General features: G+C 48.5%; 1 protein-coding gene across 1 annotated transcript in view; it reads left to right on the top strand.

Annotated features, from left to right (window-relative positions):
• Positions 1-16,937, top strand: part of CYSTM1 (cysteine rich transmembrane module containing 1) — a 54,596-nt gene extending 37,659 nt beyond the window's left edge. Inside the window, exon 3 of the mRNA XM_039486627.1 lies at positions 16,427-16,937. Within this exon, the coding sequence (XP_039342561.1) occupies positions 16,427-16,533 (107 nt within the window). The 3' untranslated portion in view covers positions 16,534-16,937. The remainder of the gene's footprint in view (positions 1-16,426) is intronic.
• The last annotated feature ends 6,624 nt before the right edge of the window (positions 16,938-23,561 follow it).

Genomic DNA, 23,561 nt, shown 5'->3' on the forward strand with positions numbered 1-23,561 from the left:
TCCCATTATCCTCCATGGGCCAGGCTCTCTAGTTGGACTGCATCTATCATGGTACATTATAGCTAAGATTTTGTCACCAGGTCACAGGCAATAATGAAAAATTTACAGAAGCCAGCAACCTGTCCCTCACTTTTACTAAAAATATCTATGACAAAATGAGGAGCCTGGTCAGCTGCATGGGGCTGGGAGCTCCAGGAGCCCCCACCACCTGTGGGGTCTGGGATCTGCGGGGGTTCCCCCTGGCACCAGCAGCCACCAGGAGCTCTGGGATTCCCCCCTGCTGGCTTGGAGCGGCAGGGGTCCCCCGTGATGTCCGGAGCGGCAGCTAGGAGCGCACTCCCCCAGCCTGGGGCAGCGGGGGTACCCCACAGCTCCCTGCCTCCACAGGTGGCAGGGGACCCTGCAGCTCCCAGCCAGCGCTGGCTGAAGTCACAGAGGTCTTTGGAAGTCACAGATTCCGTGACTAAATCACAGCCTTAATTATAGTGTCCCTTCATGGTGATGGGAGTTGTTTTCTCCTTGGCTATGATACATCATAGGAGATGTAGTCTGACCAGAGAGTCTGGCCCTAAGAGGAGAATGGGGACAAGGAGCAACCGAACGACAGCTCCCATGAGGCACTGAGAGCATATCCAAATAAAAATATTTTGGTTTTTAGGCTGTTTAGATTTTTTGACAAAAAAAAGTAAATTTTCTGCAGAAAATAGAACAAAATATTTTGCAAAAAAAATAAGTAAAAAAACTGCCAAAAAAGTTTCAACTGATTTTTTTTTACCAGCCCTACCGGAACTATTGACAGATCTTCCACTATTGTGCAGATTTGGGATAAAACACATTTGGTTAGTGAGATTCCAAAAAATGAATGATTTGGCAGATTTACAGTAGTTACATTTTCGTACTGCTAGCCAAGGCGCTTCATGACTATAAAATTTCATATTCTTGGGTTTTACTTGTACTTAGCTAGTCTGTTTTCACCCAACCAGTCATTTGCAAGAAAAATTGAATTGGATGTGCATTCCTGCCCACTAAATTTTAGTGGGCTCTTTTGAGGATTGGTTTGTTTGTTTGTTTAGGAAAAATACTGATGCCCTGTTTTAGGAAAGGAATGGACAGTCATCGCTGTTAATAACATTTAAGTATTTAGTTTCCCTATATTTTTCCTTTGTTGGCCATCAATTACAAAACTTTAAATTAGTAAAGTTGGCCAAGATCTCAAATCAGTAGCAGAAGATCTGTGTAGACTTCATGAATAGATACTTTTTCAAGAATGCCTTCAACTTAAGATCACATTTTGCTGTAATACTTTACCTACTGTTCTTACAGGTAAGACGTAAGTTACTAGCACTAGGAAGAAAATAGAGAAAAATATTTTTTGCCTTCTGAATCTGTTTACTTTGTGCGCTGTAATAGCCCTGTTTAAATAGTCACTCACTTTCCCCACTGTAGAGTCAGTTTCCCTTGTTGCATGTGTTCCCTTGTTCCCCCGCTGACAGGGGGAAGAGGGGCATTCTATTAGATTAATAAGATTAATAATACAGCACAACTGTAAAAGCTCAAACTGGCAGCATGTCAGGTGCCAATTGTAGAGCTAAATTTATCTTCTTAAAATTGGTTTGTCTTTACATTGAGACTCTTTAAAGCCCAATATTTGAAAATCAGTCCTTTTACCATTTATCTACCATGGAACCAGTCCAGCTGCCCTTGAAGTCAATGGTAGTTGGATTACATCCTGAATTCAACCCTTCCACATTTGCCTCACCACAGCTGCTGACATTGCATCCACCTAGGGCAGCCATCTCTGCTGCACTGTGTTAGGGGCATTGTCTCCTGTTGCTGAGTAAATCCATGAATCTGAGCTAGGGCTCTGCGAATAAGCAAAGGAGGGGCTGACTTTTTCAAACAGTGCATTTTTAAATGTATTTGTACTTGAGTCTGCACAGATCCCCTGTGACTGATCACAGACACTGGTACTGTCTAATAGCATTGCAGATTGGTTTTTAAAGGTACATTTTCTAAAGAACTATATTTAATCCTTTAACATAGCTGTCTTACTAATATTTCCAGTTTTACTAATGTGAGGTGCTCTTGAAAAATGACTCGGCAATATTTTTGCTCTGTTTTTTATATCACAATCCATCACCAGAGTTCAGTTCTGCTTTATTTTTAATCAGTTTTATTTCATAGTTCTCCAGCACTGCAGAGGAAGGTCCAAAGGAAAAGAATATCTGGCATTTAAAAATCTCAGGTATTTCTATGCATGTTAGGTTTTCAAGATCCCCTTTTTTAAAGCCAAAAATGTTAGGCTTAAAAACGTCAGTCTTTAAAGGGCTTAATTTTGTTACCAGCCTTCCCCAGCCAGTGGTATAAAACTACTAAGGCTACACTTAAAATGCTTACTGCAAGGATGGGGAAGGATTTCCCATTGCTATTGGTAATCCACCTCCCCGAGAGGTGGTAGCTAGGTTAACGGAAGAATTCTTCCATCCACCTAGTGCTGTCTACACCAGGGGTTGGGTCAGCTTAACTATGTGTCTCAGTGGGATGGATTTTCCACACCCCATCCAGTGGGGTGGATTTTTCACACCCCTGAGACATAGCTTTGCCAGTGTAACTTTTCAGTGTAGACCAGCCCTTAGGGTATGTCTATGCTGTAATGAGAGGTGTGACTGCAGCATGTGTAGACATGCGCTAGCTTTGATCTAGCTAGCTTGAACAACAATATCTGAAGCCGTGGCAGAACAGGCTTCAAGCCAGCCCAGGACCCTAGGTATGTTCTTGAAAGGCTAGCCCATGCTGCCATGGATTCTTAGCTATTGTTATTGGAGCTAGGCTAAATCAAAGCTAGCTCAGGTATCTCTACATGTGCTGCAGTCACACCTCTGATTGCAGTATAGACATACCGTAAATTTGGATTTGCAGCTTCCGTTAACTGAAGTGTCCCCTATAATGTAACATTGAAAAGAACTTCCTGTTTGGTTTGGTCAGGTCTCCAGTGCACAGCTGCCCTTCTCCGAGGGGACAATCATAGAATCTCAGGATTGGAAGGGACCTCAGGAGATCATCTAGTCCAACCCCCTACTCAAAGCAGGACCAAACCCAACTAAATCATCCCAGCCAGGGCTTTGTCAAGCCTGACCTTAAAAACCTCTAAGGAAGGAGATTCCACCACCTCCCTAGGTAACCCATTCCAGTTCTTCACCACCCTACTAGTGAAAAAGTTTTTCCTAATGTCCAACCTAAACCTCCCCCTCTGCAACTTGAGACCATTACTCCTTGTTCTGTCATCTTCTACCACTGAGAACAGTCTAGATCCATCCTCTTTGGAACCTCCTTTCAGGTAGTTGAAAGCAGCTATCAAATCCCCCCTCATTCTTCTCTTCTGCAGGCTAAACAATCTCAGTTCCCTCAGCCTCTCCTCATAAGTCATGTGCTCCAGCCCCCTAATCATTTTTGTTGCCCTCCACTGGACTCTCTCCAATTTATCCACATCTTTCTTGTAGTGTGGGGCCCAAAACTGGACACAGTACTCCAAATGAGGCCTCACCAGTGCTGAACAGAGGGAGCTCTTAGACTTCAGGTGACTTTCTTAATGCATCTTTCCATGGAAAGCTGTCTGTTCCATAATGAGCTATTATAGATGTAACTTCTGTGGTTTAGGAGTGTGAAAGCTCCTCTGATGGAGGAAGTATGACTTGCCCTGTATCAACAGCCAAGTTCCTTTTGAAGATGAAATCTCATGTTGACAGTTCTGAGCTGCCATACTGAAAAGTGACACAGGCAGCATGGAGCCAGTTATACCATACACTAAAGTACTGTTACACAGTTCATATGCTCCCCTCACATGAGAAGAACCTCAATGTTTAATATTTCAGCAACTGTTTCATATCTAGTGTAAAATGAATAAATATTTCAGTTAGATCCTTTATTTTGTGCTTCTAGTCCTAGAATAATGATGCACATTTCTCTGGATTGCATTTAATTCTGCTCTTTACATAATCCTCCTCACTTTATTATTATTTTTAAAGCAAAATTGCTCTCCAGTGAAATTTGCAATTAAACTCAATGTGACTGTTTTACAAGCTGTCAACAAAAATTCTGCTCATTAGTTTGCATCATGTGTCGGCTTTTGTGTCTGTGTGTAGATTATTGGGAAAGATGTTCCAACATGCCTTTTTATATGCTCCCCAGTGCAGGGGATGATCAATACAGAGTGCTTGGTACCAGTGCAATAGAGACAAAATACTTATTCTTCAGTCTTCATCGACCACTTTCCCCTTGCAGTAACAGATAATTGTTCTAGGTCTTTATCTGTGAGAAGAGAAACTGCTTCTTCTTGAACAATCTCTCTCCTCCTGAGAGGGGTCAGTATTATTAGCTCCATTTTACCCTATGGAGAACCTGAGGCACAATGGTTGTGATTTGGCAAGGGCTTGTAGGGAAGCCTGTGGCAGAACTGGGAATCAAATAGAGGCCCTCTGATTCCCAGTCCTGTGCTTTCATTGCAAGTTGATCCTTTCTCCTATTTGTGAAGCTCTTCACAAGTGAGTATCACACCAGTGGCTTACAATAGAGGGGGGAAAAGGGAAAAGCAGCAGGAGGGTTATTCATGGAAATATGCAACACAAGACAGAGGGACAGTCCAGTTAAATTGCATGAAACAACACAAATCCGTATTTAATAATTGAGCCTTCTTGTGTTCCATTGGATTTCTCCGGGTGTCTGGGGGAAGTGGAGCAGTGAAGTGGTTTGGCGTGTTTTCTGGTGCAGAGAGAAACTTGCCTGCTCTGTTAACCCAAATGAAAATGCCAGTCTGTTGCATTTTAGGGAAATTTGAACACTTCTTGTTGGTGCCCAGTAGCTTTCAATCCTGTGTGAGAGCAGCTGAGGTGGAGCAACTCCTTTGTAAAGGTTCAGCGTGGGTACCCTGGCTGGGTTGGTCTAAGAGCATGTGACTGGCAGGTCTGTTACGTTTACCAGAGACAGGGTAATGTTATGCCTGCCAGCAAATTGAAGGGTTGCACACATGTGATAGATCTATTTCTGGGGCTGGGCAGGGTGTAGGGTTTTTGACTGACTTCTGTTTAGAGGGGATGCAGTAGAGTTTGATGGGACCCCTTCCGGCTGAATTGTTTAGAATTTTGTTTATAAAATGTACTGATCGCAGCTTTAGGAATATCACCTAGCTAAACTTGCAATGTGTCTGCCTAGAGTAACAGCCCTGAAGTCACCAAGGGCTCCAGTCCCCTCAGGCAAGCACCAGTATGACTAGAGAAGCCTTATGATATGCCCTGAAGGTCATAACAAGTTCTGTCAGACCAGTGGAGGAAGCCCCTTCCTCCTACTGAAAATGTGCTCTCAGCACCTTTTGTGGCATTCAGATCTGAGCACTCGGGACATTCCAGCTGATTCCAGCAGCTGGGGTGGGGCATAAGGAGAAGTGGACTCAGCCAGGCAGGATGCAGCTCTCTAAGGCTTCAGAGACACAAACAGCTTGAATTGCACCTGGAAAGTCAGTGTAATCTCTGGAACTCAGATGTGATGTGCTCTGAGCAAGAGGCCCTGCACCGTAAGGTGGCAAACTCCTTGCCAGGAAGGGATAGAAAAGGCATTCCTCCCCCCTCTTCCCTCTCTCCAGCCTGCTCCGGAGAGAGAGATACCTTGATTCAAACTCCTTGAATCTCACACACCCAGGGAAGCAGCCCACTTCCCCCCCCCCCTCCTAGCCACTCTGGAGAGATAGAAACCGATTCAACTCTGTGAATCACTGAGAGAGAGTGTCTTGGCCCCTTCCCCGATCCACAGTAGAAGGGATTTAATCAAATCTTTATAGAAAGAATTTATTAAAAGAAAAACAAGAAAATACAGAATCTCTGAGTCCAAGCTGGACACTCATAGGATATAACCTTGCTAAGTTCTGGAGAGAATCCTCTCTCTTTCTCAGTACAACCAGTACAAGCAGAATTAAGAATAATCAATAACAAACACACAGAATTGCAAACATAGGATTATTAGATAAGGACACAAAGTATCTTTCTAATACTCACTATCTTGACTAGAAGAAATTAGTTCAGAAAGGTGGAAGCTGGTAGACTTGATTAAAACATCTGGACTCTTGTAATTCCAAACAGCCAAAGACAACACCCCCCCCAAACAGAGGGAAAAAGTTCCCTCCTAGGAGTTTCAAATTCTCTTCCCTGATTGGTCCTCAGGTCAGGTGCCCACCAGGTACTATGCTTTAACCCTTTACTAACTATTCATGACACGCACCCCAAATCGTCACAGTGGGATCCACTGGCGGCGATTTCCTCCTAGAACTGTAAAACAACCAGAGTAATACAACACATGCACTATTACATCGACTACTAAGCATGAAAACATATTAAGAACAGTTTTTAGCCACTTGATTCTGGGAAACTTTCACGAGAGAGTGCATCAGCAACTTTGTTGGAAGCTCCTGAAATGTGTTGAATGTCAAAGTCAAAGTCTTGGAGAGCTAAGCTCCAGCGGAGAAGTTTCTTGTTGTTTCCCTTGTTGGTGTGAAGCCACTTTAGCGCAGCATGGTCAGTTTGTAGCTGGAACTGCCGGCCCCAAACGTATGGGCGTAGCTTTTCCAGGGCATATACAATGGCGTAACATTCTTTTTCACTGATGGACCAGTGGCTTTCCCTCTCAGACAGTTTCTTGCTGAGAAATACGACAGGATGGAAGTTGTGATCCGGTCCTTCCTGCATTAGGACCGCTCCTACCCCACGTTCAGATGCATCGGTGGTAACTAGGAAGGGTTTGTCAAAGTCCGGAGCCCTTAATACAGGGTCAGACATGAGCATCGCCTTAAGCTGGGTAAAGGCTTTCTGACACTCATCAGTCCACTTAACTGCATTTGGCTGGGTTTTCCTGGTCAGATCAGTTAGTGGGGCAGCGATTTGGCTGTAGTGTGGTACAAATCGCCTGTAATATCCGGCCAAACCTAAGAAGGATTGGACCTGCTTCTTTGACCTTGGGACAGGCCACTGTTGGATAGCCTCCACCTTGGCCTGTAGGGGGTTTATAGTTCCTTAACCCACCTGGTGTCCTAGGAAAGTCACTCTGCTTTGGCCTATTTGACACTTTTTGGCCTTGACAGTTAGTCCTGCCTGCCTGATGCGCTCAAAAACCAGTTTCAAATGTTCTAGGTGTTCGGGCCATGAATCAGAAAAAATGGCCACATCATCGAGGTATGCAACTGCACAGTCTCCCAATCCCGCTAGTAGACCATCCACCAGCCTTTGGAAGGTGGCAGGTGCATTCCGCAGTCCGAACGGAAGCACCGTAAACTCATACACCCCTGCATGGGTGATGAAGGCAGATTTTTCCTTGGCAGGTTCATCCAGTGGTTAAGTCAATGGTAGATATGAACTGGGCACGTCCCAACTTTTCCAATAGCTCATCAGTGCGTGGCATTGGATAGTTGTCTGGACGAGTTACAGCATTTAGCTTACGGTAGTCCACACAAAAGCGTATTTCCCCATCTGGTTTGGGAACCAGAACCACTGGAGATGCCCATGCACTGGTAGAAGGGCGGATGATACCCATCTCCAACATGTTGTCAATCTCCTGTTTAATAGCAACTTTGGCATGAGGTGACACCCGGTAGGGTGGGGTTCTAATCGGGTGAGCATTACCTGTGTCAATGGAGTGGCAGGTTTGCTCAGTCCGTCCTGGTTTGGCTGAGAACAAGGGCGCGAAGTGAGTGCACAGCTCCTTGATCTGTTGCCGCTGCAGACGTTGCAGGGTTGTGGAGAGGGTCACCTCTTCCACACCACCATTTCTTTTACCTTCGTAGTAGACACCTTCAGGCCACTCGGTGTCATCTCCTTCCTGAACTGTAAAGTGACAGACCTGTAATTCTCTGGGATAAAAGGGCTTTAGAGAGTTAACATGAAACACTTTAGGCTTTAAAGAGGAATCAGGGAATGCTATGAGGTAGTTAACAGCTCCCAGGCACTCCTGGACCACGTATGGTCCTTCCCAGGACGCTTCCATCTTATGGGCCTGTTGCGCCTTCAAGACCATGACCTGGTCTCCAACCTTGAAGGAACGCTCTCTGGTGTGTCTATCATACCAGACCTTTTGCTCCGCTTGAGCATCCTTTAAGCTCTCTCGAGCAAGGGCCCAAGAGTCTCGGAGGGTGTTTTGAAGGTTGCTTACAAAGTCCAGAATGTTAGTTCCTGGAGGAGGCGTAAACCCCTCCCATTGCTGTTTCACCAGCTGTAATGGCCCCTTAACCTCATGGCCATACACCAGCTCGAATGGTGAGAAACCTAAACTGGGATGTGGAACAGCCCTGTAGGCAAACAGCAACTGCTGTAACACTAGATCCCAATTATTGGAATGTTCATGTACGAATTTACGGATCATGGCCCCCAAAGTTCCATTGAACCTTTCCACTAGGCCATTAGTTTGGTGATGGTACGGGGTGGCAACCAAGTGATGCACCCCATGAGTTTCCCACAGGTCTTTCATGGTCCCTGATAGGAAATTTGTTCCCGAATCTGTTAGAATCTCGAAGGGCCAACCCACCCTGGTAAAAATGTCAGTTAAGGCCTGGCACACAGTTTGAGCCCTGGTGTTGCCCAGAGCTACTGCTTCCGGCCATCTGGTAGCAAAGTCCACAAAAGTCAGTATGTACTGCTTTCCTCTGGGGGTCTTTTTTGGGAAAGGACCCATAATATCCACAGCTACTCGCTGAAATGGGACCTCAGTTATGGGAAGTGGTTGGAGAGGGGCCTTGACTTGGTCTTGGGGTTTTCCTACCGTTTGGCATACCTTGCAAGACCGGACGTAAGTGGTTACCGCCTTGCCCATCCCCTCCCAGTCAAAGGACCTTCCCAACCTGTCTTTGCTTCGCTTCACCCCAGAATGGCCACTAGGGTGATCATGGGCTAAGCTTAAGAGCTTTTCCCGGTACTTGGTCGGAACTAGCAACCGTTTTCGAGGATGCCAGCCCTCCTGGTGTCCACCAGAAAGAAATTCCTTGTATAACAGTCCTTGGTCCACAACGAACCGGGATCGGTTAGTAGAGCTGAGAGGCGGTGGGTTGCTGCGTGCCGCCGCCCATGCTTCCTTGAGGCTGTCATCGGCTTCCTGCTCTGTCTGGAACTGTTCTCTTGAGGCGGGAGACAGCAGTTCCTCTCGAAGCGATGTAGGTGATGCGGTTGTTTCTGTTGACCTTGAACCGCTCTCCGCTGGTGCACAAAGTGTCATTTCAGGCTCCGGCTGAGCCTCTTGGGTAGGGTTGTCTGCTGGTTTTTCCAGTTCAGGCCCGTTGTCGCCCTCTGGCGGTGGAGTTGTAATAGCTGGCGCCGGTGCTGGCGCTGGTTGCTCTTCCAGTTCCGGTTCTGGGACTGGATGTACTATGGCTGCTGTAGATGTTGGCCTGGGATCCAGTTCCACCACCTCTGTCTGGGTCTCTGATAACACAGACGGGGTCTTGGTGGATGGCTCAGGAACAGGGATGGGTGCAGCAGCTCGTGTGGCTTGGCTGCGTGTAACCACTCCCTCTGTTTCTGGCAGCTCAACGTGATGGGCCAAGTGGTTGCCCAGTATCATGGGGACAGAATAATTGTCATAGCCAGCAAAAGTCCATGTCCCTGACCAGCCCTTGTACTGGACAGGTAAACGCACTGTAGGTAATGTTACAGGGTTTGACATGAAGGGGCAAACTGTCACTTTGGTTTTCGGGTTGATGAATTTGGGGTCCACGAAGGTTCGGTGGATAGCTGACACATGTGCTGCAGTGTCTCTCCATGCGATAACTTCCTTTCCGTCCACTCTCAAAGTTTCCCTAAAGCATATGGGTATTTGAGAGATATCTAATTCCGGGTTTCCTTGGTGTGCAGGTGCAAGGAGTTGGACCCGGTTCAGGTTCCTTGGGCATTTGGCTTTGATATGCCCCAGTTCATTGCATCCAAAACATCGTCCACTTGATGGGTCACGGGGTTGTGTTGGTTTACTGGAAACTGGTGAGGTAGAAGAAGAGGTACTGTGTGACTGTGCTTGGGTTGTAGGTGTGGGCTTGATTGGCCCTCGATGGTAAGGTTTAGTCTCGGTGGGTGCCTTGTGTGATTCGCTCCCCTTGGCAATAGCTTTCGTGTTGTCTACCGATGCCATCCATCTGGCTCCAATCTCCCCTGCCTCAGTGAGAGATTTTGGTTTACCATCTTGTATGTAGCGTCTAATGTTCTCCGGAACACCATCCAAGAACTGCTCCATCATCATCAGGAGGGTTAGCTCGTCCATGGTTTGAACATTGGCTCCTGCTAACCAGGAAGAAAAATGCTTTTCAATGTAGGAGGCGTGTTTTGGAAATGACTCCTCTGGTGTCCATTTCTGGTTTCTGAAACGCTGACGGGCGTGATCAGGGGTGATGCCCATTCTGAGTCTGGCCTTGGTTAGGAATAGTTGAAAGTCGTTCATTTGGCCCCTAGGCATTTCAGCTGCCACCAGGGCTAATTGTCCGCAGAGCTGTGGCCTCAGCTCTAGCATGTATTCTGTTACAGGAAGATGGTATCCAATACAGGTCCTTTCAAAGTTTTCTAAGAAGGCCTCAACATCTTCACCTGCCCTGTAGGCGGGAAATTTTCTCCGAGAAGGTTGATCAGTAGGTTGAAGAGGGAGTGGATTGGTCCCTTCCCCGATCCACAGTAGAAGGGATTTAATCAAATCTTTATAGAAAGAATTTATTAAAAGAAAAACAAGAAAATACAGAATCTCTATGAGTCCAAGCTGGACACTCATAGGGTATAACCTTGCTAAGTTCTGGAGAGAATCCTCTCTCTTTCTCAGTACAACCAGTACAAGCAGAATTAAGAATAATCAATAACAAACACACAGAATTGCAAACATAGGATTATTAGATAAGGACACAAAGTATCTTTCTAATACTCACTATCTTGACTAGAAGAAATTAGTTCAGAAGCTGGTAGACTTGATTAAAACATCTGGACTCTTGTAATTCCAAACGGCCAAAGACAACACCCCCCCCAAACAGAGGGAAAAAGTTCCCTCCTAGGAGTTTCAAATTCTCTTCCCTGATTGGTCCTCAGGTCAGGTGCCCACCAGGTACTATGCTTTAACCCTTTACTAACTATTCATGACACTGGGCTATTATTGCTCCCGGGAAATCCAGGAGCAGCTGAGAAGCCCTTTAACATGGTCCACAGTCTGAAGGGAAGGTGGGAATCTCCTCTCAGCTGAGGGAGAGGGACCCCCTCTGCCATCTCCTGCAGAGATTTCCCCTGTCCATCTCCTCCACCCTCCATAGGCATCATCCCGTCCTTATTCAGAAAGCATCTCTGCTACTTAGGCTGGACCTCTGAGGTGGTAGGCAGCCTCTGCCTTAGGTGCGAGATATATGGCACCATTCAAGGATCTCAAAGCACTTTGCAAATGCTCCTCTCACCCCTATGAGGACAGTATCATGCAGAGGAAACTAAAGCACCAAAAGGAGTAGTGACTCTGAGTTAGTGAGAGAGCCAGGGAGAGAACCCAGGAGTTCTGACTCCCAGCCGCTAGAGAACACTGCCTCCCTCTTTGGTATTCACAGGCTGAGCTTGTGTTCTTCTCAAACTTGGCTCCACTGCTCTCCCTCCTCCCTACTGAATAACTCAGTGTTCTCTGGCTGGCTCTGGACAACGGTGCTCTGTGGCACCAGGGTTCCTTTCTTGTTGCAGCTCTGTGTGTAATGCCAAGAAAAAAGGCGATAGCTAGAGAATATCTGAGCATTGTCTGCTGTGGGAGGGCTGATCTAGCCTGTTTAGCAGGCTAATTGGAGTGAATCTGAGCTGGATAAATTGCTAGATGTCTGGCTTCCTCTAACTGCACTCCTCTGCAAAGAACAGCAGAAACCAGAGAGGCAGTGGGACTGAGCTGGCCTCTTCATTCCTGAAAGGTCAAGACACATGTCCACTTCTCTCTACAGCTCTATTCCCACCCCCTCAGATGGTCTCAGTAGTAACCCTTTTCACTGCTCTGGCACCTTTCACCTGGGGACCTCAGAACAGTCTGCACTCCTTGATTGAGGCTTTCACCCTTGAGAGGTTGGCAGTGGTTCTAGGGGAATGCCTTACCCCACCTCTGAAATTGGGTAGGATACCAGTGCACAAGCAGCTCCATACAAGAGGCTTTAGGGAGAGGCTCTCTCCAGAGAGGCTTACTGGCACTTGGCTTGGAGCTTTCAGACATGAAACCTAGGTAAACAGAATACCTCAGCTCCAACATACTGACTTTCCATTGTCAATTGGTGCTGGTGAGAAGTCTTGGACCGACAGCCCTGGGATAGAAGCCCCTTTTCTGCAGGACAAGGCAGTGTGGTCCCTGGCAGTACAAGCTCTGTCTGTTTGTCTCACCCCTGCTGCAGTAAAGAGGGGAGGGGAGTTCAGTCTAGTGATCCAATCACTGCTTTTGCCTCTGCTGAGACTGCCTGCATGGGAGTCAGGTAGTGCTAGCTGTGGTTGTGTTTGTGCACTGGCAACCAGCTGCCACAACTTTGTGCTTGAATTAGAACTGAGGAAGGATGGTCTGGTGGTTAGAGCACTAGCCTGAGACAGGAGGGGGCAAGTCACTTAGTCTCTCTGGGCCTCAGTTCCCCCATCTGTGCAATAGGGATGACCGCCCTGCCCTGCAAGGATAAATACATTAGATTGTGAGGTGCTCAGATACAATAGTGGTATGTCCTTATCTGGCCTCCGTGAAATGGGTCTGTGCAAATGGATTCTACAAACTGCCTTTGAAATCCCAGCAGTGTAATAGTGTGGCTGGCATCATCTGCCTTGCCAGGGAAAGATGGGAGCAGATGCTAGAACAAGCTGAGGGGAGGGAAAAACCTCGCTTTCCCCAGCCTGCGCCCGGGCAGACAGACAAGCTGGAAGAATTGTTCCCTTCTACAGCTAGCTCTGTGGGAGGCAAATAGACATGTTCACTTCCTGTAACTGTAGGCTGTCTGGGAGGTTTGCGACAGTCTGTCACCTCTGTGCTAGAGAGACTTCTGTGGAGATCTGCTGGTAACTCTGTCCTCCCTGCTGTAGGGTGAAATAGGCTGTAATTACACCCACAAGTGAAACTGCGCGGGCTCCTAGGAGGATGCAGTGTGAACTTCAGTGCTCTGCCTGAGCCCCCGATGGCTCATCTGGAGCTGGACTCTACCTGCAGAACATGAGAGGCTTTTGTCTTGATTACATTCCCAGCAAATGGAGGAGAGGCTGTTAATTGGACTCTGCTAATTAGAGTGGGACTTTTCCTGGGGACAGATATTAACTGAGTCAACTCCAGTGTCTTCCTGCAAAGTCCTGTGGTAATCATAATTCATTCTTATAGCACTTCACAAACAGGAACAGATCCTCATAATACCATGCGCAGTGAGAGTATTTTACAGATGGGGAAACTGAAACAGAGGTTAAGTGACTTGTCCAGGCCAGCACAGTGGGTCTCTGGGAGTTCCTGGCCCACTGAGCCATTCTGCTGCTTTCCTGTAGAGCATGCACTGGTGCTGCCTACGCTTGTGGCTCAGGCTCTCATACAAGAGAAGGTTAAGCAACCACCTAGGCACTGCAAACTTCCCCTTTTAGCAAACACCCTGAATGTGCCAAATCACTTCCAGGAGCCTCTCCTATCCTCCCAGTTCTCCCCTCACCTGTCTTCAAACAGTGCCGCAGCTGTTGTGCTTCCCAGCTGTGTGCTGTCCCAATGCAGCGGGGATAAGCCCAGAGGAAGATGACAGTCCAGTGCAATTGTTCCAAGTTGCAAGCAGCTGTCCCCACAACAGAAGCTGAAATCTCCATAGTCTGTTCATGGTGCTCATCCCATCAGACTTCTCTTGCATCTGCTGCTGAGTGCTGTGCTTTGCTGCTTGGAGCTATTAGTCCGCTCCCATCTTTTGGACGCTCAGGCAAATGAATAATGCCGATAATGCCAGGATATGTTGGCTTAGGTCAAAATCATTGGGAAGCTGGACTGGTAGAAACACACAGCACAGGCCATTCTGACTTGTTCCAATTTACCATCATGCTTTTGACACTCCAGTAAAGCATTTCAGAGTTAATCACCCTGTCTGATGTGGTCATCTGCCTAGGTCTTTCTAGTCTACCTCGTGTGTAGGTGGCTGAACCTGCATTTTAACAAGGTTGAGTTAAAATGCCCTGCTCAGCTGAGTCAGGTTATGTGCTAACATCCTTCTCCACTCCTGACCTCATCTCCTCCATCACTCTGAGGATGCCACTGAGTCACTCTTCCTCCAGTCCTGGGCCAGCTCAGTACCAGTGGGGCGGGTGAGAGGAGGGGGCTGCAGCTGGGGTGCTGAGTGTACAGTGATGTGTCTGGTGGAAGATTGCCCAAGCTGCTGAGATGTTTGGTGCATGATGCTGTGAAGTGGTGCAGAGAGGTGCAGCATCAGTGGCTCCACCACACCAGCTGCCCTAGAAGTGTAGCAGTGACTAAACTTGAGGGGCAGGACATGAGCTCAGTAAGCTCTCTGCAGATGCAGCTGTTGCTCAACTGTTCGGCTGAAGTGATGCCAGGAAACAGCTACATTTTGTAATAAAACACATTTGTACCACTGGCAGAGAGACACATGCTCCAGTGCCATGAGCAGAGGTCTCCTGAGAACTTACCCATGTGCACTTTTCTTGGTCTTGCTTGTCAGGCTGGGGCCCCTCATTCAGCACAGCTAGAAAATGCCATATGCAAAGCCCTTCACAATGCTCTGATTATGGGTGTGACCCACTGACAGTGTTTGGGCAGGGAATGTTCCCTTTCCATTTATTTATATTTCCAAATCAAACCGCTTCTGATTCTGGAGCCTGCTGGAGTTCATATGTGGAGACCAATGGCTATTTTTAACCTGTTTCCCCATGGGCTGACAATTGCAGAGATGCGTACCATGAAACTTAGTTTTCTTCTTCGAGTGCTTGCTCAGTTCCATTCCAATAATGTGTGCGTGCGCCACGTGCACGGCCGTTGGAAAGTTTTTCCCCTAGCAGCTACCCATCGGGTCAGCTGTGGAGCCCCTGGAGTCATGCCTGCATGGCTCTCAATATATGATCCTGCCGACCCGGTGCCCCCTCAGTTCCTTCTTACTGCCCGTGACAGTCATTGGAACTGTGGCGTCTTGCTCTGGTATTCAGGTCTTTGTACCAGTATAGCCTACTCCTGTACAGAAAGGGACCTTTACACCTGTGTAACTGCGTCCGCACTAGGGATGTATCAGTATAAAAACATCAGTTAAAAACTCGCCTTTCCAGCTGACAGTTAAGCCAAGACACAAGCTACGTATAGACCAGGCCTAAGTATAAGTCAATACTGATATCAGATGCCACAGCACAGAAACCTAGTGAATGATGTGCCCTGTACATCACCCTGCTCTCTTGTGCCATGGAAAATGGCTGCTCCTATCAGAGCCTTGGCCTTGGGTGCAGCATGGGAGAGCCAAGTTACCTCATCTCAGTGCTTTTCTGGCAGTCCCTGAGGCGATGGTTACAGCACTGCCAGCTGCTGCCATAGAACAACAGATGTAACCCTCCCTGTGTTTGGATAAACAGCCGAGATATTTACTAAACTCTCTCAAACTGGCTGGACAAAGGAGAGTCCAGATGGATTCCAGCTAAACCAGTTTTCTTGCTCAATTATTGTAACAAGAAACTGGTCCTGGCTGGTCTGCTCCTGCTGCACCATTCCGTATGGTAGCGTCACAGCAGTGATATTGATCTGGGGCAGGTGTCTGTAAAATTAAGTGTTTAATTCAGGGTCTAGGAAGCGTTGTAAATCTGTGTGGCCCAGAGTGGAGTGATGCTACTGGGACTAGTGGGAATGGATTTTGATGGGGCTTTGTAAGAAGTGTAGAGGCAGGGTGGTCTCGGAGTGAAGGTGCAGTGCTGGACTTCTGGGTTCTGGTCTGGATGCTGCTGTACACTTGCTGGCTGAATGAGGGCAAGTCACTTAAACCCATGTTTTCAAACATGGTCACTGGTTAGGGACCTAATAGAGACACCGGATGTTTTTAATTTTTTTTTTGAAGATGCTGAGTCTCCACCTTTCCTCGCTGAAGGTGTGGAGTACCTCAGGTGTGTCAGGTCAAGCTCCTGTAATGAGTACCCTTATTTGCCGATGTGGGCCTCTGTCTCAGCATCTTCCCCTGTGCAGTGAGGAGACCTGAGAGGCAGGTTTGTAGAGTGCTACAAGTGAGATCCTCACATGAAAGGTGCTATCACAGAACCGTGTGTTGGCATTTGCTTTCTGTGCCTGATGCACAATTCAGTGTGACACAAATCAGAGGCCAAAACTAACTGGCAAGTCTGGCAGAGACCTCCGCCATTGGCCATGCGTTCTCATGCTGCACAGTATTTGCACAGACCTGACTGCAACCCTTCTGAACTCTCCTCCCATTTCCCCACAGTGTACGTTGTGGAAGAGCAGAGAAGGGACAACACAGGGGAGAGTGCCTGCCTGACAGCGTGTTGGACTGCTCTGTGCTGCTGCTGCCTTTGGGACATGCTGACTTGAGTTCCACAGGAAGTCACCACTGTCAATACCTCTAACTCAGAGTGCTATGCATTCTAATGTGATCTCTCTTGTTCTGACGTCTTTCTATCCATGTAATCAATGATCCGCTTTGCACAGCCGACAGTCCATGTCTGATGTAGCTCTAGCACCATGGCGGTGTTTGCACTCCTTTAATTTAGTGCAGGGAAATCCCTTTGTAATGTATGTCTAAGATTTTTATTGTATTTTTAAAGAATGTACTAAATGGTGTTTTTTTGGCCACAGGCTTCATTATTACGCGATGTGTGTTTATCATTTTAAAATTTACCTTTCTTGGAAATGGAGAAATATGCAATAATTAAAGTCAATGACTGATTTTTTCTTTGCTAGTTCCCACTTCTGTTTCAATAAATTTGTCAGATACAGATTGGCTGTGTGTCAGGTATGTGGTATGTTGCTTTAGTTTTGTTCCCCTGGACACATTGCACCTACTCTGAAAATACAACATGGCAGTGACGGAGCTCCCTGCTTAACTGGCCCCAAGAGCCTCACGGGAGCTTGTGCTGCGGGAACTGGTAATTGTCTCCCCTGCTGCAGTACAGAAATCCTGGATGTGAGTCTGATGAGCTAAGAGACAATTACTGTGGCACCAGCACCCATTTTCCATCAACAATATTGCTGTTATGTAAGTAGTAACAGCAGAGTAGAATCAGTCTTTAAATGACCACTCAAAGGACTCATGCCAACTGTTTCCAGCAAAGGTGGAGGGGCAGCTTGTGGAGGGAGCTGGGAGATGCTTTGAGGTGGTTTCTAGACAGGAAGTTGCTTAATAAGACAACTTAAATATTTCATTTACATTTGTCTCCATCCCAACCTACTGCAAAAAGGCCATCTCACTCCTCAGGTGCCACATCACAACAGCCACGCCCACAATTGACTCAGGTTCAGCCCCCCTGTTGGTAGGCTCAGCAGAGCAGCTGAAGGCTGGATGGGCCCTGAAGACAGCTGAACACCCTCCCTAGTGTCACTCTGAGGCTGGGTGAGGCTTGTGAGCAGAAAGCATGAAGGGAGCTTGTGCTAGATCCGCCATGGGACTAGCCTGTGACGTTCTCTGGGGCGTGCCCAGCTTTATTTTGGCCAGCACTAAATTCATTCAAAGAATGTTAAATTTCCTGCTGTATTTCTCCAGTGTGGGAGACACTAGATATTAAATTACCAGCACAGAGAGCATTATCCCGCAGCACTACAAAGCTCCACCTAAAGATGCTGCAGCCTCTTTAGGACAGCTGGTTCGCTGTCCAATAGCCTCTGCTCCTCGTAAGTAGAACTGAGTCAAATTCCTGAGAGTATTGTGTGGTAACCCCCTTGTTAGATGATGAGGCCAAAGTGGCAAAGACTTACAGAGGGCAGAAAAATCTGTATTTTGAATCTTCCCACTTCAGTCCCCTTGGGCACAGCTTCCCTGCTGGTTGCCTCTTGCCAATCTATCCATATCAACTCCTTGCAACAAGAACTGTCTCTTAGGGTATGTCTACACTGCAATTAAAAACCTGCTGCTGGCCCTGTTTAATTGCAGTGTAGATGTTAAGACTCAGGCTAGAGCCCAGGCTCCAGGACCCTGTGAGGTGATGGGCCCCAGAGCTCAGGCTGCCTGAACATCTACACCACAATTAAACAGTCCCTAAGCTTGAGCCCCGCAGGTGTAGTGCAGTGTAGACAGACCATTCATTCCATGTTTGCTCAGGGCCTAGTGCAATGGGGTTTGAGTTCATGACTAGGCCCCTAGATGGTACCACAATACACACAATGAATGTTTAAAGACGCCATCACTTGCTGATGTCAGGAATTAAAGATAATCTCAGAATATGGTAACCAAACTCACTGCTATTATATTTCACAGGGTGCTGGATCATTTTCATTAGCGTGAGTAGCAATGAAATCATGTACACTCTTGATGTGTAGAGCCTGTGGCAGCTGGATTCGGCCCCAATTAGCATCCTAGCTTAATCACAAACCTTGAGACAATGTTCAGGAGCCAAGATTTTTAAATTTTCTCTCATGGTGACATTTGGCTGGTGCAAAGAACCAGGCTGTGGATTAATAGCCCAGGAGGGTTTATTGCCTAAGCCTGATTTTAGTGTTTGGAATTTCAGTTCTGCACCCAAGTGAAATTCTCCTCTTTCCAAAAAACTGTATCAGCTCAAACATGCCAAAGCCCTGGATCAGTGCCAAGCAAAGCAAAAGAATGTTTCAAAGGCATGCACTTCCTCAGTTTAAAAAGCTGTCCTGATTCTGTTTACCATTAAAGCAAAACATTTCCCAGTACAGATTTCCAGTGGTCTTAATTTTTAATGAACTAATAAGTTCAGGGTTTAAGTGCAAAGTTGCAGTCATTTATATTGTCGTCATCCACATTTAACACATGAAAAGCTTTTAAAGTGATGCTTCCTTCGACTGCTGAGGCACAGGAAATGGCTTTTGCGGTGGGTCTTTGTATTAAAGACTTGGTTACAGTTTCAAGCCTGCAGTTAGGTCCATGTGGGCCTGATAATACGATTGGGGCCTAAATGGGCATTTAGGATGTATGGAGCAGAGGTAGGTCTCCAAGAACAGTCTCCTGCATTGCCTCTCTTTAAATCCTGATTTGAGGCTTTCAGTAACTCAACCAGGGGGTTGTTACAGGAGTGGGTGGGTGAGGGTCTGTGGCCTGCGATGTGCAGGTCAGACTAGATCATGATTAGGGCCCTACTTACCAAATTCACAGCTATGAAAAATGCATCATGGACCGTGAAATCTGGTCTTTTGTGTGCTTTTACCCTATCCTATATGGATTTTAGGGGGGAGACCAGCATTTCTCAAACTGGGGGTCCTGACCCAACAAGGCATTGCAAGGGGCTCACGGTATCACCACCCTTACTTCTGCGCTGCCTTCAAAGCTGGGCGCCCATCAAGTGGCTGCTGCTGACTGAGGGCCCAGTTCTGCAGGCAGCAAAAAAGAAGTAAGGGTGGCAATGCCATACCAGGCCATCCTTCCTTCTGCGCTGCTGCTGGCGGCAGCTCTGCCTTCAGAGTTCGGTTCCCACCCAGGAGCCGCCACTCTCCAGCTGCCCAGCTCTGAAGTCAGCGCCGCCACCACCCATACAGCAACCTGGCGACTCCCCCCCACACCACTCCTTTTTGGGTCAGGACCCCTACAATTACAACACTGAAATTTCAGATTTAAATAGCTGAAATCATGAAATTTATGATTTTTAAAATCCTATGGCTGTGAAATTGACCAAAGTGAACAGTGAATTTGGTAAGGTCCTAATCATGATGGTCTGTCTGGCCTTCAAGTCTATGAACAACATTTTTAAAGCTAAAGCAGATTCAGGCACTTGCTGAGGGGAGGCTGTGATCACAGCTGTGCTGAAACTTCATTTTTGTTTGGGCCCAGCGCACAGTCCCCTGGATTTATACTGTATTTTGGCAACTTGGTTGCAGTGAGCCTGGCCCCAGCAAGCCGTCTGGGTCACAGAAATAGAACTGCAGCCAGTGATGTTTGCAGCAGAATGCAGTTGGAGGGGCTGTTTCTGGGCCCTGGGGCTTATAGTGGGGTCTTGGAATTGGAAGGATTTTTAAAACTCACCTTAACCGCTGAAACAAATGGCACTAAACCCGGTGCTGTGCCCAGGAGGCCGCACAGACTTCGTGTTAGGCAGCCTGCCCTCCCCGGGCGTGAAGTCAGTCTCCATAACCTGGTGTCAAGCATGAATGAGGACTAAGGGAGGGAGTCCGGGTCTTTGGCATGCTGACTCCCAGCAGGGGTGTCACTAGGAACTGTCCCAACCCCAGGCAGCAAAGCCCCTTTTGGCCAGTCTGATGCAGCTGCTCTTTGAGAGGTGCAGGTTTGGTTTCTCTTTTAGGGTTAATCCTGGGGGAATTCTGCACCCAAAAAATTAAAAATTCTGTGTACAATATTTTAATAGTTTGCAAAATGCTGCATATTTTATTTGTCAAAAGAACAGTATATAATCATGCTCGTATCAGTTCAAAATATCTATCAGCAACTATGTAAATACAGACACACACAAAATTCCTCCAGGAGCAGAGTTAAGGAAACCTCTATGACAGGGGTGGCCAACCTGAGCCTGAGAAGAAGCCAGAATTTACCAATGGACATTGCCAAAGAGCCACAGTAATCGTCAGCAGCCCCCCAGCAGCTCCCACCACCTGCTCCCAGCGTCTCCCACCCACCAGCAACCCCACTAACCAGCGCCTCCCCACACCTCCCAATCAGCTGTTTCGTGGCGTGCAGGAGACTGGGGGGGGAGCGAGGGCACAGCAGGCTCAGAGGCGGAGCGGGGGGCAGGGCCTGTGGCAGAGCCAGGGGTTGAGCAGTGAGCACCCCCCAGCACACTGGAAAGTTGGTGCCTATAGCCAAGCCCCAGAGTCGGTGCCTATACAAGGAGCCACATAGTAACTTTTGAAAAGCCACATGCAGCTCCGGAGCCACAGGTTGGCCACCCCTTTTCTAGCCCACATGACTACTGTCAGCCAAGTAGCTGGGCCTTTCTTTCTCTCGAGCCCCATTTAGGTGACCTCTTCCTCACCTGGCAGCCATGTGGGTGCTGGGCACTTGGAGGGCTCATGTGCTTTCCTGTCACAGCCTAGTCCAAACAGCTGCTCAGATCCTGGCTCTGCTGCGGCGAGAGTGTTTAAGAAGCCGAATTTGGGCAGCATTCGGAGTGAGCACAGGGGAACTATTTATAGATGATAAAGCCAACAACTCCGTGTTCCCTTTCCCCTGATCCCCATAATCCCTCCCCGTGACACAGGCAGCATCTTCATTACATCAACTAACGGGCTCGGTTCTCAGGCATGAGTATTTCATCCCCACCCCCCTCCCGTGCAGAAAAAGCATGGTCCTGGCAGCCAACCTTGTAAGCTGATCACCCCTGGGCTTTGCAAGGGACTGAATAGTTTCAGAGCAGCCCTGAGGCTGGAGGGGGAGATCCCAAAACATGCATCAGAAAAGCTACGGCAGCAGGGAATGCTGGGGGCCCAGCCAGAGCACCCACCGAATGGAGCTCATGCACAGCCTGCCCAGGGCATGTCAGGGAGCCCCTGGCTCCTGGCACAATGCTCAGAGAGAAGCCACATGGTGCTGCCAGTAGCACGAAGCCCCAGGGAGCTGCAGCTTCTATTTAGCAGGGAACACGCTGGAGCCAGGCAAATATGACAAAACAGCATCCCACCAAGTCCGGCCTCATTTCCGAATGACTCTGCCCCAGGCCCATTCCTGCCCTGGGAGGGAGCGAGTTTCACTGCACAGAAAGTAAATGTCAGAGTCCACCCCCAGCCGCTCAGCCCAGCAGTGGCCTGAGACAATCCCATGTGACTTCTCAGCCCGTCCCAGGCCCATGTGGGGGGACGGGGGTGTAATGGCCCCGTAGTGGAAAATGCTCTAGAAGATTCCTGTTGAGTGAATGTGAGGGAAGCCCGCTTGCCCAATGACCTTGACACCAGGAGAAGAGACAATGTACGTGTTCACAGTGAATTCAACCAGCGCCTGCCTTACCCTCCCTGCCCTGCCCTAAAGCTCGGCGCGTGGCGATGGCCATTCAGGAGGCAGCCAGCGCGCTCCTTCATTAAAATAAGCACCTTGCTCACCTGGCCCGCCTCTGTGCCCTGCCAGTCTCCTGCACAGCTAATGTGCATTCGATCCCCAGCGCAGGGACAGCAGAGTCTCTAGTCTCACGCTACGAAGAGCTCCAGGCTTTTCATAATCTTGGCAGGAAGCCAGGGGGTGTCTCAACAGACGGGACAGAATTCAGTAAACAGCCAAGGGGCTATTGAGGCCCTAGGAGCTGCCCTTTGTGACAGTCACAGCTGCCATGGCACCTGGGGCGGGCAGCACAGGGTGGCACTGGAGAGAGGTAGACGCTCCCTGATTTGCTGCAGTGTAACGCCAGGGACTTCCATGGAGTCATAGCTGATTGATAGTGGCAGTGCCCAGGAGGGGGCCTCTGACAAGGCCTTGTTAAGCTTGCAGAGCTAAGCACTGACATAACGGCAGAGGAATTTCCCACTCTCCCTACCCCTGGCTTTAGCTTGGCCTCCTGGAGTTCATTTCTTGCCCTCCGCCCCCGCCTTCCCCAGCCCTCCTGGCTCCAGTCCAGCACCGTTCCTCATGCTGGTTTATGTGCATCTCTTGCTGCTTTTTGCAGCACTCAGCAACACCCGATCTTGTCCCGAGATGAAGAAATAAGGGACGCTCCAAATATGAGGGACTATTGGCAACCGTACGGCCACCTCACCCTGCCCACCAGCCTTAACTCTGAGCCACAGCCTCAGTGGGGTGTAGGCAGGGACCACCTCCATGGGCCAATCATGCTTGGCTGCTCTGCTGAGCTGGCCAATAGGGGCCCAGAAAGGGCCAACGGGTTGGTGCTTGTGTTCACATGGGCATTCCCACTGCAGCTGAGCACCTGGCCGTGGGTGCTGCACTGAGACAAGTTACAGCCTTGGCCCACAGCCCAAGTACCAGAGCCCACCCCTAGCTGAAACGCTCACTCTCAGATGCTGAGCTAGCCCCATGCTGCCCAGCCTGGCAGGGAACAAGGGGTTCCTGGCTAACGTTCAAAGCTGCCGTGGCGAGTCCACTCGGCTCTGGCAGACAGAAAGGGCCCAGCACCTGGCCCCGGCGCCCCTACCAAGCAATTGTTCCACTTCCCCGGGGGGCTGGACAGCCTGAAACGACTCAGAGCCAACGCCTGAGGCCATTGAGTGTGACCAACGCTGCACTGCAAAGCCAAGGAGCAGAGGGGCTCAGTGTCCCTCGTGCCCAACAGGATGGCTGTGTGTCTGCCCCGGCACCACGCTGGCTGCCCAGGGGCTCCAGGGAGCGCCAGCCACGTCCAGCAGCTGGGGTAGAAACACCTGACTGCCCCGAGGTCGGACGAAGGACCCACAGCCGGCACTGGGAACCCTGCTTTTTTACTGCTGGGAAGTGCAGCCTGCCTCATACTGTGGGCCTAGGCTTAGAGGTGGCAGCCGCTGGGCTCTCA

The sequence above is a fragment of the Mauremys reevesii genome, linkage group 8, assembly GCF_016161935.1.
Source record: "Mauremys reevesii isolate NIE-2019 linkage group 8, ASM1616193v1, whole genome shotgun sequence".
Classification (NCBI taxonomy): Eukaryota; Metazoa; Chordata; order Testudines; family Geoemydidae; genus Mauremys; species Mauremys reevesii.